The sequence below is a fragment of the Phaethon aethereus genome (genome assembly GCF_964289735.1).
Source record: "Phaethon aethereus genome assembly, chromosome: 9".
In the NCBI taxonomy this organism is placed as follows: domain Eukaryota; kingdom Metazoa; phylum Chordata; class Aves; order Phaethontiformes; family Phaethontidae; genus Phaethon; species Phaethon aethereus.
In genome coordinates, this window is record NC_138585.1 from 254352 (window position 1) to 274392 (window position 20041).

The window sequence follows — 20041 nt, forward strand, 5'->3', positions numbered from 1 at the left end:
CTCTACAGCCTATTGAAGGTTTTGTTCCTTTAAAAAGCAAGTTTCTGACCTTTTAGATTATTTTAAGCTCTCCCCACAGTCAGCTATCAGCATTAAATGAATTTTTGGCAGTCAAAAGGAAAAAAGTTGATTGCACTCTACAAAGGTAAGGTAAGGCCTGGGATAAACACAAAGGAAAGAGGGCAAACGTTTTGGCTTTAGAAAGTCAAGGAAATTTATTTCCTGAGGTCATGAGACAGGAAGTAGATTCCTAGCCACAGTAAAGGAGGTCTCCTAATGAAGGCGAGAATGCCTAGTAAGACATGCTCAAGAGAGCAGATCGCTCTGCTAGCGCTTGGGAAGCTGCAAATCTTAGCCACTTTGAGTCAATTATGAAGTTTCTAACAAAAACACACACATTTAGTGTTTGCATCTGAGTGGAAGTATTGTTCCAAAGGAGGAAAGAATATCCATCAAGAGATGAGGGTGGGTCCTAGCCACGGTGATAGCTGAGGGGAGCAGGATGGGGTCTAGCACTCCAGACACCATTAGGAGACCTCTTGGGGCAATTGACTTGTGCTCCAGCCGCTGGGTCAGATTTCAGACAAGGAAGTATTTGTGGCAGGTTAGTGTCAGGTCAGCGGGCTGGAGGAGTTTCTGCTTCCAGGTCATTATCGTTTGGGTCCCCAGGGAAGAGTCTTGGGGGCCACTTGAGCCCCAAAGCTGGGGAAGTCTTCAGAACTGCTCATATCAGGGGCCTAGAGTAAACAAAAAGGGAACAAGTTAAGCTCCTGCCCTGCTGCAAACCTGCACAGTGTGCCCCTGAGCTAAGCAGCATTTCTGATGTCCCATAAGCAGATGCAATGGCTGAGGGCTGAAAAGGATCGTTATGTCCTTAGGACTGCCCAGGGTGGATGGTCAAGCCATCTAGAGATGACATTTAGGAGGCTGCTGGCAGGCAGATCAAGGGCTCTGAGGGCCCAATCTCAGCAACACATGGTCACTGGAGTGGGGTCAGGCCAGCCCTGCAGCAGCGCCGGGGACAGGCAAGGACAGAGCTGCCACACATCCCAGCTCACTGCTCCCAGCCAGAACACAGCTGCAAACACTAAGCTGGTTCTGTGCACAGCAGAAAAGTCAGAAGACCCAGGGCCCCATACCCGTAAACACAACACGACCTGGCAGGACACTTTCTGGTAAGGGTCCCCCATTCCTCAACAGCTCCACAGTAAGGTAGTCAGTGTGGGCAAGACATTTCGAAGAAGGAGACAGCAGTGCTTTGGAAGAAGGAGAGGTAGAGCCCAGGCCTGCCCTCAGCTTGTATGGGCTGCAAAGAGCAGGAGGGCCCTTCGTTGCTTTCTCTGCCACCAATGGAGGGAGAGTGGTCTGTTTCCCCAGCTGAGATAGGAGGGCCAGTCCTCAGAGTAGGTCCTCGGCAGAGGGTGCCACCCTCCCCGTGCCCCCAGGCCCGTAGCAGAGGCAGCACTCACCTTTTCGTTGTTGACAGTGGCCCAGGGGGCATCTCTCACCACAAAGCCCTTGGATGGGGCCTTGGACTCTTCATGTGAAGAGGGCTTCATATACACCTGCATTGCCTCATTGTCCACCACATCTGCAAGCTGCAGTGACACGGCCCAGTTAGGGGAGGAATCCTGACAGTTCCTCAAACGGGTGTAACACCACCCCCATCTCACCATGCTGCAACTCATCCAAGCCACCAGCCTGTTCTACAATGACCAAACAGTGCCTTTTGCACTAGCCTGAGGGCCACAAACACTTAACTGATGCAAGCTGCAGCAAGGTAAGCATATGCAAATGCTGGTGGTGTCCCAGCATTCTCATTCACTGTCCCCTCCTGCACAGTGGGGCCAGTTTTGTGCCTGCATTGCTTTGCAGAGCACAGCCTGGGGATCTGCACTCAGCGGGTCTGAGGGACAGTTGCAGACGAGAGCTGACTGCCACCTGCACAGGGCTCGAGTTCTCCAACGCAATGGTAGAAAATACCACATGGAGATACTTCAGACATCCAGCTCTGTGGCAGAGAAATCCTTGCTAAGCCCCTGCACAGATTTGCTGAACACTTACGTATTCCTCCTCCAAGTTCAGGATGTGATCAATAGCTTCTTCCACGTTCTCAGGGAGTCCTGTCACAGTCACACAGTTGGGGTCAGGAGCTCCGCTCTGGGGAAAGCGAATATCCACCTGCAACACAACAAACAGAACGTGACTTAACACCTGCACATCTGAAAAACCACAGACTCCCCATGACTCTCGTCATTAGATTCACAGAACAGAAAAGCCCTGATCTGTTCACTGCCCCAGGTCTGCCTAGGACCTCCCTAGTTCAGAAGCTGGGGGGTGCACTGGAATATACTCGGCCCTTAAGCCTGTCCAGTTCCCCTGTGAAGGCAGGCAGAACAGAGTCTGCAGTAACAACCCATCTTCAGCAGCCCCCGCTGTTGTCACTGCCCAGAAGCTCACCGCTTTCTGTGCAGCACTTGCAGCAGTGGCAGAAGAGGGCTGCATTTCCAGACAGTGTCCCCACTCTGCTGCAAGCATTTTCACCACCAAGCCATTAACATGAAGCACAAGCAGCTTTCTGTCTCCTCCACAGATAGAGCAATCCTGACCGACAGTCACTTTATGGAGCTGATTTAGTGTACCCCATACGCAGCCACTGAGCTCTCTCACAGCTTGCCTTCCAGATGTGTGCAGGGAAGACATACAAGACAGGACCAAAACCAAAGGCTGCTCATCTGTGAACCAAACAGCTTGTTTCAACAACTCAATCCGGACAAGATGCAAGTCTCCAAATCCACTCTGGATTCACATTCTCTACCGTCCCTGTAGTAAAGCATGCTGCTACTGCCACACATTGTCAGGGGCAGAGGTCCCTGCCCTTCCCACAGTCAGCTGACTTTGCCACATCTGGAGCTCTGAGAGTGTGTCGAGATTCCCAAAGTCAAGGGAATCAACAGTGGCCTAGAGAGACAAAAAAATCCAGAGGATTCCCTTGAGTTAAGCTCAGGCTGAGGGGGGGTCTGGGCATAGTCCCCTCCCAGAGCAACCCAGAAACAGGCCTGGCTGTCCACTTCCAGTAACCGGAGTAGATGACATAACCACCACCTCCTTTTGAAGACCATCTGGGACCCTGTCTGCAAGAAATCCACTAGAAGCGCTGCACAGAGGGACAGAGCTCAGTGCTTTTTGCAGGGCTAACCCAGTGCACCAAGGAAGCATTTCAAGGTTCCTCTTCTGGCTGTGTTCTAGCAAGACCGGAAGAGCTCAGCCTCCTCCCTGCCTGGCTCCCAGAAGGGTGACTCACAGCTGAGGTCCTGTGGGGATGCTTCAGCTAGTGTCTGGGTGTGGTGTCCAGATAGTCCAGCTGCCTGGGGCATACCAGGGATTCTGCTCACATGCTTGTGGTGACAGAGCTGGAGGTAAGCAGGACAGCACTGGCTTTTCTCTCGCGCCTGTTCCAGCTGCAGGTGCTCAACAGGCACAAGACACAAGGACCACAAGATGTGAGCCTTGTGCTCCTGAATTCAGCCCCTAGCACCAAGCTTCTACCAAGCTCTTGGCACAGGAGCAAGTAGCACCACTGGCCACCCAGGCCCAGCCCAGCCTGTGCTAAATCATCCCACCACTCACCTTGAACTCATCCATGATTTTGCGGATGGCTTTACCACGTGCACCGATGATACGTGCGTGAACACGATGGTCCAGAGTCACATCCTCAGAGACCATCTGCTCCAGCTCACCAACAATCTTCATGATGGCATCCCGGGCAGCCTCGGCATTCTTCTCATAGCCAGTTATGGTGATCTGGTCTTGGGCCTGAGGCACAGGGAAATGTGTGAGACATCACGCTCATAAGCAGCTGAGCAAGCCTTTCCCCTGCTAATGCCTTTTACCCTCCACCTTATCCAAAGGCAGCACAGGGAGGTCAGAGCCCTGGAGAAGATGCTGTGCATGCTATGCTCAGAGACAACCAGCAGCCCTTCTTGCACCCTCTCTGACCTCTCACCTGGCTTTCATCATCCTTGTCGGGGAACTGGATGTTGACCTCATGCTCTGTGCGTATCTGGGTGATCACTGCTCCCTTCCGCCCAATGATTTTAGGGTGATACTTGGGATCCACAGTGACTGTCAGCTTGAAGCTTCGCAAGGCCTGGAACAGGAGAAGCAGAGTGAGATACAACAGCAAGGAACACAGCATGGCTGGTCCAGTGATGTCCATCTAAGTGTGAGTGTTTCCTCCTGGCTTCTGAGACACACAGAACAGATTCTGCAGGGTCATGACTAAGTGCATGTGGCTACAGTAGAGTACCCAAGACATTTGTCTGCTGGGGCCTTGTGCTTTCACCAAACTCAGCAGGAAACTACAAACTACAAGTAGGAAACAACCATCCAATTCATCCCTCACCTATTTATTCAGAGCTGTGATAAGGATTCAATGAGAATAGGTACAGAGAGACTCCTAGCACAGTGAAGTTCCCCCCCTGCAGTGTCCCGAAGGTACATGAAGGTGTGATAGAACCCTGAGCAGTCCAAAGTTACCTAAAGTAGAATCCTGAAACTCTCCTGTCAGTTCATGTTAAATGGGTTACATTTGGATAACCCACTTATTGAGCACTCCACACCCACAGAGCAGCTAAGGGTGCTCTTAAAAGGAGAGAGGTTCCAAGAGTCTGTGCAACTTCTGAAAGGAACACCCAGAAGCTAAAGCCTTGTTTGTCTGGAAGGAGGAAGGATAGGCCCGGGCCTCACCCGATCCTCTTGTTCAGCTTGCAGCTCCTTCACTCTTTCCAGCAGCCCAGCCTTGGCACGGTCCAGGTTGGTAGCCAGTCCAGTGATGGTGATGATATCTGACTGCAGCTCAGGAGCAGGGACCTGGATGTTCACCTGAGTAACAAGGAGCCATTACCGTTTCGTATCACTGCTCACTGCAGGATGATCTCACTGATCTCCCTTGCCACCAAGACCAGCTCCCACCCAGACATCCTGAACCACAGAATCACAGAATGGTTGGAAAGGACCTCTGGAGGTCGTCTGGTCCAACCCCCCCTGCTCAAGCAGGACCACCTAGAGTCAGTTGCCTGGGACCATGCCTAGACAGCTTTGGCTAGAACGCTGTTTCTTCAGCCATTATCTGTATCAGATTGCTTTGCTGGGGGCTGAAGCTCCCAGCAATCCCTGTGCCAGCCTGGAGAGGCTAGGAAACAGATAACACGTTCAATAGCGCTGTCTGCAACCAACATGCATCAGCCCCAAGAGTCCCTGTGGACCTCTCGGGAACTCTGCCAAACGGGCAGGCACAGCAGATCTGTTTCCGATGGCCTAGGAGGAAAACAACTCTCACACTGGTGAGGAATCCCTGTAGGCACCAAACAAGTCACGCAACATTCACGGCATCAACACCGATCATACAGCTTCAGCACGAAACCCGCTGAGCCCTGGAGCCAAGGACTAAATCACACAGCTCTCATTGTCTTACTACAGACCCTGTATTTCATGGTCAAGCCATGACAGTCCTGAGTGTGTTGAAACTGATTGCCACCACCATAAACATGGTCCCTTATTGATTCTCCGGGACAGAGGAGATGGGAGAAAAGGCAACAACTTACTTCAAACTCATCCATCATTTTGCGGATACCACTTCCTTTCTGGCCAATGATGTAACGGTGAAGATCAAAGGGAACTTCCACCTCAATGGTGACAGGAACCAGAGCCTGCAGGGGAGGGAGCAGAGTTTACCACTTGAAAGACTTATCCTGTCTTTCAGCTTGCCATATACTTGCCCAAAAGAACATGTTGCTGAACTGCGGTACATTCCCTTGTAGTCAGGATATGAACTCTACAGGAAGAGAGAACAGCTGCAAACACCCAGATGACCTGTTGGTTGTTAAAGCATTTTTTTCAAACAAGCACTGTTAAACGCTGCCTCTGGGGACACGCTGTTGTCACATCCTTGGCCTCCATCTAGCAGAGACTTGGACAACATCACTAAAGGAGCATGGCAAAGTCTTGCTAAAGCTAGAATGATTAAGCCTCATTTAGACTCTTTCTCTTGCCAGCTGTCCTCCATAAAACAAGCATGTCACGCTTTTAGGGCAAGTAACTTGGGGCTGCCTACAAGCTCTAGCAATTGTGAGGTCAGGCAAGGCTGACCTTCAAGCCACCAGGCTAAACGACAGAGCAATCAGAGGACTTCCCTTGAGCAGTACAGACCACCTCTACAGTTAGCATCAGTGACCACCTGGATTGCAAAACCTTGACTGAGTAGCTTTTATTACCACCACTGAAGCCTGCAGTGAGCTTCTGGCATCAGGGCATCACTATATTACAGGGCTAAGGGGCTCAGAAAGCCAGATACCTGCAGTGCCTCCTTTGCTGCCTCACACTTCTCTCTGCGGCCAGAGATGATGATGATATCGCACTTCTTTGGTGAGCTGGGATCTGCATCCTTCCCGTCCTTGCCTTCCCCACCTTCCTCACCATTCTCCTGCACAACTGGCTCTGCAACAGGGGCTGAAAACATGGAAAGTCTTGTGTTAAATGCACAGAGTCCCCTCCTTGCTCATTATCTCCCCCTCCAGATCCTCAGGCTCAGCCTAGACTTTGCCACAAGAAGTCAGACACTATAGGTTGCTATGGAGGAGGTTACTCCTAGCACAGGCAGCTTGCCATGGCTTAGCCTGGAACGAGTAGAACAAGAACATCTACCGAGACAGTCTCCTCCACACCTCTCTGCACAGCAATGAGATTGCCTTTGCCTACACAGAAAGGGCCTGCAGCTGCACTATGAAGCGGAGGCTGCACTCCTATGTCAGCAGAGGCGACAAGTAAGGCTGGCAGTTTCTTCCCTAACAGGGAAGTTCACCAGCACAGCACTGGATGTTACAGCAGGATGGCTGGTGCTAGGCCAGAGGATCCAACATGCCCCAGCTCTGCTGAATTCAGTACACCCAGCAGTGAGAACATGAGAGATCAGAGAGACCTTGGTAAGCCTGTAGAGCCCGTTTTGCCAGGGTAGGTCTTCGTACTCCCTGTGCTCTACGGTGAGAACACATTCAGAACACCCAGGTCTGCGGTTTTACCTCCTAAAACTGTCCCCTCTTCCCAAGAGGGCAAGGTTGATGCCAAACCCAGATTCAAGGACACTGCAGGGAACACTTGGGGTCAGTTCTCCATAGATTTTAAGCAGAGTATCTCCACTGGTATGGATTGTAGGCTACACTGCACTAGGCTCATTTGATCACCCCAACTACCATGTAAACATGCATCCATAGGTATACCTGGGTTCTCCTCCCTGTCAGGAAATTTGATCTGGACGCCATAATCCCGGGTGATCTGCTGGATCCGGGATCCTTTGGGACCCATAATGGAGCGGTGGAACTTTTGTGGGATGGTGCATTCGATTGTCACTTGAGCTTCCTGTGAGAAAGCAGAGTTGCTCTATTGTGATGCAGCCTCCTCCACACCAGAAAACAAGACGCTTGTGCATGGTGAAATCCATAATGGATGCAGAGAAGAGTCAGAAAAGATAACAGCTGCTGACAGGGCAGCTGTCACACTGAAACCTCCCTAGAATCTTTCCTCTCTCTGAGAATTTAGCAGAAGATTTCTTAATGATTTCTTAATGAAGACTGCCTCCAACCCATGATGTTAAAGGCTTCCAAGACCAAAGCTCAAGTTCTCTATTACCCTGAAGGAGAGGCAGCATTAGAAGAAAGGAAAAAGATAAAGAAGGAAGGAAGGGAAGAGAACAGGTTGACAGTTCGCTGCTTCCAAAAGGCAGTACTAACAGCAGAGGAAACCCCAGAGTAACCACTGCCTAAGGCCAGGCATGGAGATGCAACAAGAAAGCTTCAATCTTTTAATGTCTAGAAGTACACCAAGGATGGGCCTCCTACTTCCACTCCTAAAAACCAAGAAGATGGTCAGAGAAGGCAACTCCTTCATATAGCATTGACAATTTGGAGCCAGCTGCCATTCCCCAGGCCGGGATGTAAGGTCTGCAGACCCTGTATGTTGACAGCAAAGCTTCAAATCCCAGAACTACTGCGAGACTTGTTCACATAAAGCTTGGCTGTACAGCAGGTTCAGGGAGGGCACTGCTGAAGCAACGAAGGATAGAAGAAACAGTTTTCCTGCAACATACCAAGTCCTCAATGATCTCCTGGATGCGTTTCTTGGCTGCCTCCACACAGTCCTTGGCTCCCTTGAGGGTGACTTTGTCGCTCTGGGTGCCAGAGCGTGGGAAGCTGACCATCACACCACCATATTCATCTGCAATCTCACGCAGAACTTGTCCTCTCCGAATGACAAAGTGGCGGTGGTGCTTGGGGTCAACCAACATGGAGTCTTCAACCACATTATCCTGCCAACAGATGACAGCCAGTCAACCCTGACTGTCCTGGTGATAACCATGAGTTTGCTGCACAAAACAGCAATCAGTTTACAACCACCCCAACCAAATGACAGCAAGGAGGATCTTCCTGAGCTCCCATGAAGGGCAGTAACGGTTTTAGGACAAGCAGGTCCTCCACACTGAAAGATTACATCTTTCTACAGTGATAGACAAGAATGTAGAAAAAGTAATTCATACCAGGTTCTTGATGAGGGCCTCCAACTCCTTCTGCGCCTCTTTGACAGCCTCCTCAGTTCCCATGATAGTAATCAGCTCCTGATCTTTGTCCTCAGAGGTTGGGAAGATGATGCGGGCCCCAGTGTTGTCACGCACCTTACGGATGTTGCCACCACCCTTACCAATAAGGAATTTGTGATACTCTGGCTTTGCACGGAGGTCCACAGTATAACTCTTTGTTTGCTGAAAGGAGTCAGATACCCATGGAACATGTCAATATATAGAAAATACACATCCGCGCCAACAGTAAGCATGGACGTATGTTATCTGCACCCACATACACAGTGTTGCAAAAGCAAAGTAGATGCAGTGTGCTGTCAAAGTCAAAAGGGTATACAATGTCTTAAATTAAAAACACTACCTGAAAGATGGTCTCAAGGTTGAAAAGCTAACTCAACACTCAGCATGACTGGGTGAGAATATGAGCAGAAAAGACTTCCCCAGGAAAAGGGTCTGACACTCACAAAAGGCAGCATAACCATTTGCTAACTAACTGCTGCAAGCCAGGCAGCAGAGGCAACCAACCGATCAGGAGAACATGTTCACATGCTGATATTAGAAAGGGTTTTTTCTTGCTATTAAAAAGACCAGTCAGTCAGTCAGTCAGCCACAACTTAGAGCAAGGTCTGGTAACCCGAGGTTCTCAAACCTGGATATATGCCGTGAAATGGAAGAACTGGAGCTGGAATTCATAAATCAAGAAAAAAGGAAAGGAGATATGCAGAGTAAGCTGTTTCAGAGAAGTGTGGATAACCAACAGCATTCAAATCACAGGAGTAGGGAGCCTTAACCCTTTGAGTACATCCCCAGCATGGGGAGAGAAACATTACAGCCAGTTCTTCTACCCGTGGGGGTAGAAGGTAGGTACCCATGGGTACTCATTATCACAAGGATGGAAGCATAGTTTTCTTTTAATCATCCAAACGGTGCTCAAATCCCTCAAAAGAGGATTAGGCTGTCTGATGCCAGAGGCTTCCCAGCAGTCAGACGGGATCACTACAACCCCAGAAAAGAAACAGCTGGCTAAAACAATCTGCTCCTTCCCCTACAGACAAGGCTCACCTTCTCCTCTGCCAGGTGCAGCAGCTGTTTCTTGGCTTTCTCCACATCCTGGGCTGGGCCCCTGATGGTCACTGTGTCACTGCCAGAGCCCTCTGTGGGGAAGTGGATATGGACTCCACCACACTCCTCCATGATGGAGCGGATGAAGCGACCTTTGGCGCCAATGAGGGAGTTGTGCAATTTGGAAGGAATAGAGACCTCCACCTCCGTGATGTTGGCCTAGGAGAGGACAGTACCGGGCTGTTAAGTCAAGCTGCAGAAATGTGTTTGCGGCCAGTCTGCTCACCCTCCAACTCCCACACTGCTAGGAGCTTTATAGAGCTGTGTGTAAAAAATGCCTGACCAGAGGGGTTTGAGACTTAACTACTCCTGACACATGAGCAGCCACAAACTTGGGTGTAAAAGTCAAGAACACACTGACATATTTCTCTCCTCCCTGCCCTCCCCCACTACAAGCACTTCTGTATTTATGTATTCTAGCAATATTTTCAAGTCCCTCATCTGCAACAGGACAGTCATTTCACCTACCAGCTCCTTCTGGATGGCAAGAATTCTGTGGCGAGCAGCCTCACAGTTTGCCCTCTTGCCTGTGATAACAATTGTCTCTGAGTTGCTGTTCTCTGCTGGGAGATCAATTTTGGTGTTGCTTTCTTCACGGATCTGCCACAAAGGAAAAAAAATAATAATCTCAGAGGTGTCCCATGTAACAAAAAAGCCCTTGGAGGTTGTATTTCACATCACCAATGAGCAGTAGAGAGCTGCGAGTGGGATTTAGCTGCACGCAGTGACCGTACTGAGCACTGGAGATAGGGAAGATATCTCACCTTCTTGATGTTGGCACCTCCTTTCCCTATGATGTTCTTGTGGAACTGTTTGAAGATGGGGACAGAAATAGAAAAGCTGTTTTCAACCTAAGGGAGAAAGGAAGGGACAACTGAAGATTACACTGTCATGGCAAGCAAGGCCCCATCCCAGGAACTTGATAAACAAGCTTTTGACAATAGGCTTAGACCCAAGAAAGTTCTCTATATGACACACTTGCAAGAATAAGAAAAGGCAAGAAAAGCCCTTAAATAAGAGGTATTACCCTCCTATCCCCATCCAGCCAGAACAGTGTTCATAGCTCCCTCATCTTGAGGTGTTTCAGCCCTAGCCAAGCCAGTACAGCTCTGTTTTATGCTAGTTATCCAGGCATGTAGGAGAGAAGAGCAAGCAGAAGTCCCCCATACCAGGTCTGCCACCATCTTTTGCATGTACTTGGTGCACTTCTCCACCTCGTTTTTGGGACCTCTAAGTTGGACAATGTCACTCTTGTGTGCAGGGTCTGGGAAGTTGATGATAACCTGCAAAAGGTGGTCATTTATAGTCAGCTCAAGCAAATGCAAGAATTGCTGTGTAAAACACATGCAAAGCTTGGGGGGATCCTACACATCCCATCCCATTCAGAAAAGGGTAACCAGGTTAGCAGCTTTTGGCCAAGAACTATCTTCTCATACATATTGGATACAGAGCCACTAAATTTATGATTTCAGCAATGACGTGTCTACTACCCAAGTAGGAAATATTCCCTCTGGATTTCTCATCCCCTAGAAAGTCTTACCTCTGGGAATTTCTCCCGGATTTCACGGATCCGCTCGCCCTTCTGCCCAATGATGGTCCGGTGGAATTTCTGCTCAATTATTAGGTCCTTGGTACGTTCATTTTCCTGATGAGAACAGAGTTTACACTAAGTGTTCGGCAGGAGAGCTACATACTTTTATTTACCAGTTTGCTGCCCGACAGTTTACTTGCCACCATCGTCTCTCTCTTCTCCTCTAGACAAAATTCACTCTAGGTTGACAAAGAAGGGGTATCCAAGGGAATAGAGAAACACATCTGTGAAGAGGAACTCGCACTTGTCATGAGATCCAAGTGCTCAGAGGGCAAGGGGCACACACTTGCACTAGAAGGTTACGAGGGACATAAAAGCCCAAACCCTGCAGCCTCCCAAGCATCGCCATCCCACTCACCATACGGGAAGCGAGTTCCAGCAGCTCTTTCTTGGCCTGTTGGACCCCCTGTGGGTCTCCTTCAATTCTGATCAGGTTGCTCTTCTCATTGTCCGGGGGAATGCGCACAGACACCTTGTAGAGGTCCTTAATCCTGTTAACTTCAAGGCAAGGACTGTGGTGACACAGTCTGCTAGGTCAAGACTTGGAAGCAAGACACCTTGATTATCACTGGTAAGAGGCTGTTTAAAAAGTAAACCAGCTGCTGAGAAGGGCCCAGTGGGGTGGGGTTGAAACAGGGGAAAGTGTCTCTTCACCCTGGAGTTCAGCAAAAGCACATCTGTGCCACACAAGAACCTGTACAAGTAAATACTGTGGCATCTACAGAGCCAATTGTTCTCTTGCGAGTGAGGCATCTGTTTCTTCCCCAAACAGCATCACATTTAGATCAGAAGATGATAATTCAGTCCTAATCCCAAATTCTTTTTTGGAGAGAAACTCACCAAGCAGATTTCCACCACCCCCAATCAGCTGCTAAAATGTAATTCATGCAGAGCAACTTAAAAAAAAAAAAAAAAAAAAAAGACAATTCTCCAACTCCCCCACCCCCAATTTTATCCAGGACATAGCAGTAATCCCACTGGCATAGCAAGTAATCCCACTGTTCATCCTCTCAAGACACTTTCACACATTAAAACCACCCCAAGGCCTCACTGCCCATTTATCTCCTTGTGCCAACACCACTTCAGAAGAGCAGACGAAACGTGATGGAGAGCACAGTGGATGAGCTACAGAGCCCCTGTTATGATCTGCTAAACGCGGAGAGTCCAAGCATAAGAAGGATTAGAAAGGCACCCCACTTACTGTTAGCTCCATTCTTGCCAATGAGGTGTCGGTGGAATTTATGGTCAACGTTGATTTCTGCATAATCCATCCGGTTGATCTACAGAGAATTGTACAGGGCTAGGTAGGGTAGGCCACCACTTCTGTCTTGTGCCCCAAGTAACTGCCTACTGCCAGTATTGGCACTGACTCTCCAGTAGTCAGCTACAAGCACTCCTTCTGCTATTAAGCAGAGCAGAAGCACTCCTCTGACTTGAGCTGAAAGCAACATGCTTGTGAATCATTCAAAAGGACTTATATGCCTCTCCAGCTACAACTGAAAGAGAATCCTTCCTTCGCTTCATCAAAAGATTTAAGACCTGCTGCTGATTTTTTAAGAATGCTATGGGCGAGCTTCGTAATCATGGGTTTCATCCATCTGCCACACAACTTGTCTTCTGCAAGTTCTGTTAAGCACAGCAAGACATCATATGGATGTGACACACACCTCATCATCTCTGCTCTGTTGCCCCTTCTTCCCACCCCTTTCATCTTATGTACTGGAACTAGTAATACCAACTTACCAGATCCTTGACCATGACTTCAATCTGTTCCTGAGCCACATTCACATCTTCTGTAGGTCCTTCCAAAGTGATTTTATCCTCTCCTTCAGTGAATTCGATGTGAACCTTGAGACACAGCAATGAATCCAGTAAGAATTTTTTAAGATACAAGCCAGGTCAATGCTGCTAGTCAGGCCTACACCATCAAGCCCTGCCACTAAGAGATGTTTTACTTCCCACAAAGTACGCACATCATTCCCATGGTCTCAGAAGTAAGTAACTTGCAATTCTGTCCATATCACAGTGTCTAGAGCCCAAGCCTTTGGTGCTGTCCTGGAGTCCACAAGAGCTTTGGAGAAGTTGGTCACCTAGCCTTTCCCTAGATCTCAGCTAACTCACCAGGGAGAAGCCTCGTTGAAGTCAGCATTTGCAGGTATCCTACAACATCAATTCTCAAAATAGTACATAAAAATTCCTTTGAAAGGCTCAACCTATGAGAATAATATAGCATGCGTAGTGTTTGCAGCAGTAAAAGAGAGGCTCCCCTTAATATTAAGATCTGTGTCATTTCCTCCCTGGTTTTACCCATGCTAGAATACATTTCTCTCTTCTACAAAGAGTGATCTGGACTAAACCACATTCTACATCAGAGTGTGCTAAGCTAATCAGCTCATTCATACCTTTGGCATCTGCTGAGTTATTTTGGCCAGGTTTTGTCCTTTCTTTCCAATAATGAAGCGATGAAGCCAAGAGGGGGCAGAGACTGAGGAGACGGTAAAACTGTTGGCCTGAGAGAAATTAAAACAGAGAAGCTGTCTGATGGACAGACTGGAAGAGGTCTTCAACAAAAATTCAGTTTCAATTCCCATGCTACACCCTCAGACTTCTAAGCTGCATCTCTAACAGTCCAACAGCGACGACACTCTACACTCATCAGTGCTCACAGACGTATCTTTATGGGACTTTCAAAGAAGGCCTAGTCCATCTTGTCAGTAGTACCTTTGCATAGACTTCAGTCAATGCTTGCCCAAGCTTTTCAGGCTCGCCTCGCAGTATCACCGTCTCCGAGCTACTGTCAGTGGGTGGGATCTCGACAGAGACTCCAGTTTTCTCCAAGATCTCCTGCAGGGAATTCCCCTTGGGGCCGATGACATACTTGTGCTGGGACTTCTTCACCTCCACTGCAATGGTAGTAGTCTTCTTTTTCTGTAGGGGCAGAGGCACTGGGGCATCAATCACACGGGGACAGGAAAGGACAAGAGCAAAAGAGGCACAAGATGCAGTGAAACTCTGCACCCAGGGAAGAGCAAAGCAAAGGTGAGCACAGCGGTTCTGTGGTACCCCAGCACCCTTTGGGCTCCTGCCTACAGAAAGCCTTGTGCTCAAAAATTCACAGGTGAAGTACTAAATTAGTATTCTGTGTCAAGCTCCCTGGGACACCACATGGAAGAGACCACATACACACACACCCCCTTGCACAACACGGCTCAACACCCAGCTGTCCCCCAGGCAGTACTGTAACGCAAGACCATGCAGGCTACTAGGCTATAAGCTGATTATCTCTGTTGAAATCCGGACTGGTACAAATGCAGTCCTAACCATGAGGACAAACAGCCCAACAACCCACAACAAGGATATTCACAGCGATGTTGGCTGTGGAAAACAAACTGGAGTGAAATTACTCTTCAGCAACTTCTACTAATGTAGCAACTTCAATACTGTCAGCTGCCCACCACTGAAGACATCACACTTCCTTTCCTTAGTACACCTGTGTGAACAAGAGCCAGGGGAGCTCTTTGTGATCTGCTAATTCCCATGACAGAAAAGCAAGAAATCGGTCACCTCCCTGGTAATACCACCCCAAGTCCCACTCTGCTAGGTGAGGAAATGGTAAGATCCAGGGCCATGTACTGCAAGGGCTGCTGAGCCAGAGCTGATATGAGGAGGATGCAACAGAGGAATGCACAAAAGTAGAACAAGAAGGGAAGAGGGACTATGAGCAGGCGGGGGGAGGATGGGAAGCTTTATGAACCATCCATACCTTCTCCTCATAGATCTTCTTAACACGAGCCACAGCCTGGGCTAGCTGCTCCTTTTCTCCTGTGAAGACTATCTCTGTCTTGTTGACGCTGGGTGGAGGAATGTTGATGCGCGTCCCTGTGTCCTGCATGAGCTCGCTCACCAGCTTGTTGTAAGGGCCAGCAATGAAGGGGTGGTACACTTTCTCAACATCCAGCCGCTCCACGGCACGCTTATCCTGGAAAAGCCCAGAACAGACCTCGGTGGGAACTGCCCTCCATATTACAGTCTCTGCCAGACACAGCTGAGTTCCCAGTGCTGTCTTGCTTGACACTCTGGCCCAAGCACCCTTTTCAGTTTGCAGGCTTGTAGATCTCTATCGCTTTCAATCTACAAATAGTGCTTTTACTGCTGCTGATTTAGGATATTCACCTCTGTAATCTCCTGCCTTATCTCAGCTAGCACCTAATATGGTTCACTTCAAATATGAAACATACTTATCTGACTTCAGAGATGGACAAAATGTAGAACCAGAAGTTGCAAAACGTGGCAGTGGTGCCCGTACAGCCAGGGCCACAGCATACGTCTCTTTTCAGAGTAACATATTAGCCACTGACTGTGGCCATGGTGGCCACAAACATCTAACATACCATTGAGAAGGAAAATGTCCGTCCAGCCATGAGAGAGATCACAGTACTAAAGTACCTGCTCAGCAGAGATAAGCAGGATCTCGTGTCGGGCCTTCTCAATCCCTTCTTTAGTGCCGGTGATCTTGATCTGATTGCTGGGGTCATCCGGGCGGGGGATCTGGATTTTGGTTGCAGTTTTGAGCTCCAGGTCCTGCAGCTTCTCGCCATTCTTTCCTATGACAAAACGGTGGTGCTCCTTGGGGATGGCAACTGTCGCTGAAGCCTGCAACACAAGAACCAAGCATCTGTGAGAACCCTTGCCTGCACTGGCAGATCCACAAGAACAGAGCCAGGGAAAGCAACTTAGATGCTGCTTAGTGGCACCACTAAGGAGCAAATACAATGCCTTCCCAGTACTTTCTGTCCAAGGACTGATACTGTACCAGAACAGTTGATCTACAATGCCTGTGTATCAGGAGCCTCAAACCCATCTTTCCCTCAAAACCCTTCCTTTTTTTGCACAGGAATAGTACTCTGAATTAGTCTTTGGGCACAGACGAGGAGGTGCCTATCCTCCAGTGTAAGGCACTGGAGCAGTACCAGACAGCAACTGAGATGATGGCTCATGCGTGGAGTTTACCTGAACTCTGACATCTGCTGCCAAGGCTACAGAGCACACAGCCTGACTCCTAGGAAACAGAAATTCAACACCAGAAACCTATTCCAGCAGGCAGACAGCTAGGAGATGCTTACCACTCCTAAGTACTACGGTGTCTTCAATACAGCGCATGATGCTCCTGGGACCGCTTCTAGAAGGTCCCTCTTGGAAAAGGGGTCCCAAGAGCTTCTCTCAATCTACCGTTAAAGGGCTGGTTTGTAACAGGGATTCCCAACTTCTTCCCTTCTCACTGAGTTTTTACTGACCTGGTAGCTGATTGCCACCATGCTCTTGATGCCAGTGAATATGTTACTATTAACAGTAATTAGACACTTAAAATTCAAGCTACAATGGAAAAAAAATAAAGAAAAGATCACTTGGTATGACTCTTCAATGCTGTGTCCCTGTACTGAAGCCAGCCAAGCCTAGGAGAAGTTGGGGTTACAGACACACCTTTCAGACCTGGGGCCAGGGCAGTAGGAGGTATATTTGAGGACAGTGGGTCATGGATCTGTGGCAGTAAGACCTGAACTTTTTTTTCAAATGCACATTATCTAGGGTTTGTCCCTTTCTCTTCCCTCTGGCAGGGTATGACACATGGACTGAACAGCACTAAGCAGACACAGTATTAACTATTGCATTAACTACCTTTGATATTATACTTTAAAACACTCTATGAGACCTGGCTGTGATATATCCTAACAAGAACTACCACCTTGATTATGAACTCAAGAATCTGAAGGTAAGAAATCAAAACCTAGAGCACGGAAAAAGAGAAGCAACTGAAACAATGGGGCTGTGGCTCCTCAGCAGTATGGCTTGAGTTACACAATCCAGAACCCTGACCTGAAGCTTTCAGCTTTTGGCAGGACTTCCTCTTCTCCATTTTTCCTTCTCCCATCCCTCCACGTTCTCCTCTGAAGGATTTCAGAGGAAGCAACAGTGCCATTCTCACACACTACTAGCTTTGTGTGAGGGGCCTGCACCCCCTCCAGCACCAGCACCTCAGCACAATGTCACTGTTTGCAATTCAAGTGTTCACGAGATTACAGGCTCCACCCTTCATGCAACACTATGGCCTGTAATTAGCTTTGAACCCTATTTTAAGCCTCATTTCCATTCCAAATTGCCAATTGTGTGCTTTGAAAATATATGGCAAAGCTGAATTAGTCATCTAATAACACCTCATTGGTTTATAAGCACACACACCCAAGGGTCTCAAAGCATCTGCAAATCTTGGGGAAGAGCAAAGATGAAGTGAGGAACAGTTAGATGTCTTCACCTGAGTCTGCAGCCGAGCGACAATCTCCTTCCGAGCCTTCATGACTGCTTCCAGCTTGCCAGAGACCATGATCGAAAGGCCCTGGTCCTTTGCGAGAGACAGCTCCAGGTGAGCTCCTGTCTTCTGCATGATGTCAAGGCAGATCTTGGCCTGCTCGCCTTCTCCGAACTGATTCATGTCCTTGTATTTCCTCTCCTCCAGTGGCACATGAAACACCTGCTCAGACACAGGACAGATAACAGAAGGGCACAGCAAGCAGTCAGTATGCTTTTGATTGCCAGTGCCTCCCTCTCTTATTGCCGTACAGGACTTTACTGGCATACTAAATTCCCGGGTTTGTGCAACCCATCAGACTTTGCAGTGGAGACACCAAGCTGCGACCAGGGAAAGTGCGAGAGCACTGCAGCAGGCAGTGTCCTACACTGGGTGTCTTCCTAAAGTACGTGCTATGGGGGGAATACTTTAACAGATTAGGACTCACTGATTGAATTCTTCAATCCTCCCTTCAGGCCTGCACCAGCTATTTCTGGAACAGGGATGCAGAGCTTTTTCTGGACAGTTTTCCAACACATCCCTCCCCTCCAGAGCAGTCCTAGCTCTCAGTTGCAGTCCTCCTTGTGCCCCAGGGCAAAGTACAGCAAAGAGGCTGTCAATCTGACACATTAAAGAATTCACACTCCTGGGAAAGCTTCACTTCACCTATTTTTTGGAGGGAGAAAAAGGAGGGAGATAAGACATCCACTCTCACCAACCTGAGTGATGACAGAAGCCTTTATTGGTCGGATTTTGCTCCAGGGCCCAGCAGGTTCCTGGGCAGCTTCCAAACATGGTGCTTTCTCAGGGAGCGGAGGGAAGGCTTCCTTGTAGGTTGGAGGATCATTCTCTTCTTCAGAGTTTAAAGCTGTAACTGGGGTGAAGCAAACAGGGTAAATGAGATGCTCTTCCTGCAGAAATGCCCCTGTTCATAGGCAGTGCAATTGTATTTAGGCACCACTAACAAGGGAGAGCAAATGACTTGTGCACTACTGTTAATCCTATTACAGTTATGCTTGTAGAGCAGCCAAGCCTGGAGCACAACTGACCTCAGCACAGCACAAACTGCAGTAGATGCCATGAACAACCAGCCTTGTCTGAGCTGGCACCACAGACACAGGAACGTGCAAACGAATGGTGGCAGCAAACAGCACATTATTGCCAACTTTGTCAAGAGGGGCTTAATTAGGGGAGAATGGGCTGAGCAGGAAGAACTGAAAGGGACAGAGCGAGGCTGCAGGTCAGAAAGGGATCAAACATGCACCCAGGAGGAAGGCAGAGAGAAGTGCTACAGTTAGGGCAGAGTCCAGGGAAAGCCTGTATCTTACGTTCGACTCAGCTGTGCACTGGGCTGTGCCAAGTGGGCCAGCTTGCAGCTGGCGGATGGGTGCCGAAACCCATCACTGAGTCAGTTAATACAGTCATACTGACTTTCCCCAGCAGCTGGCTGAGCAAAGGAAGGAAATGACAGCCCAGCACACTGATCCCATGAGGCCCTCTTGTAGCCCCACTCTTGCATATGCCCCATCCCACAGCTGACAGCATTGCTAGCCAGAGCTCTATGAAGATCTGAGGCTTGCCTCCTCCTGGCCCTGCACTGTGCAGCATTGCCACTGTGCTGCTGGTGGTGGAAAGCCAGAGTTTTGCAGGCCGCTAATCTAGGAATAGAGAATGCAATGTCTGCACACTTGTGGGGAACTGGATGCACGGAGTGAGCTTGGGTAGCAGCAAGGAACCTCCCCTGTGCAGTCTGTATTTAGAGACTTACCACACAAACTCAACTGCATTTTCTCACCTTTCACCTGCTGCTGAGCCAGGCCGCTGCGGTGTTCAGCGAAGCTCTCCTGGGTCAAAACTGCCACGGAGCTCATTGTCGACTTCCCACCCACACACAATCCGGGTATGCCACTGGAAGAGACACAGGTGGCAACACTATTATCAACGCTGTTCAAGATGCACAAAAGTCGCTCCGGAAAGACAAAGCATGTGTAACTGAGCACTCTTCCAGTCAGCCTCTTGAAAAGCTCCTACAGTGCCAGTCAGCTGTCAGTTCTCCTGCTGAACCAGACAGTAACTTGGGATTATTTCCCAGGGGGAAAATAGTCAGGGGGGATATTTCCTCACAGCACAGTGGTCACCAAAACCAGAGCTCCTCATTAAGAAGGCAGAGCATGTGCAACCTAAGAAGGCCACTGGAAAGGGGGACACCAGAAGTTGTTAAAGCATACACTAATTAACCTATCAATTATTAATGGTGTGCAATTTTTAAATGAGTATCTGAAGGTCTGGATAGTCAGTCCAAGACCATTGTGTAACCCTGGAGAGAAAACAAAAAGAGCCCAGGATGCTGCCTCCT

The 20041-nt window shown here is 48.8% G+C and overlaps 1 protein-coding gene across 2 annotated transcripts; it reads right to left on the bottom strand.

Annotated features, from left to right (window-relative positions):
- Window positions 1-650: 650 nt before the first annotated feature.
- Window positions 651-19589, bottom strand: HDLBP (high density lipoprotein binding protein; the record flags this gene model as incomplete). 2 transcript variants are annotated; one of them, XM_082003611.1, is made up of 26 exons in its annotated part: window positions 651-737; window positions 1470-1598; window positions 2065-2181; window positions 3631-3816; window positions 4007-4150; window positions 4750-4884; window positions 5607-5711; window positions 6356-6510; window positions 7278-7416; window positions 8144-8362; window positions 8591-8812; window positions 9692-9910; window positions 10220-10351; window positions 10516-10602; window positions 10921-11034; window positions 11292-11396; window positions 11701-11840; window positions 12544-12622; window positions 13086-13190; window positions 13745-13852; window positions 14064-14270; window positions 15106-15321; window positions 15789-15995; window positions 17653-17868; window positions 18405-18559; window positions 19481-19556. In XM_082003611.1, 26 exons carry the CDS (start codon window positions 19554-19556, stop codon window positions 651-653), a joined length of 3804 nt encoding a protein of 1267 aa, XP_081859737.1. The 2 variants fall into 2 exon arrangements, with proteins under 2 accessions (XP_081859737.1, XP_081859738.1); XM_082003612.1 differs by lacking the exon at window positions 14064-14270 and having other exon boundaries at window positions 19481-19589.
- Between the last annotated feature and the right edge of the window lie 452 nt (window positions 19590-20041).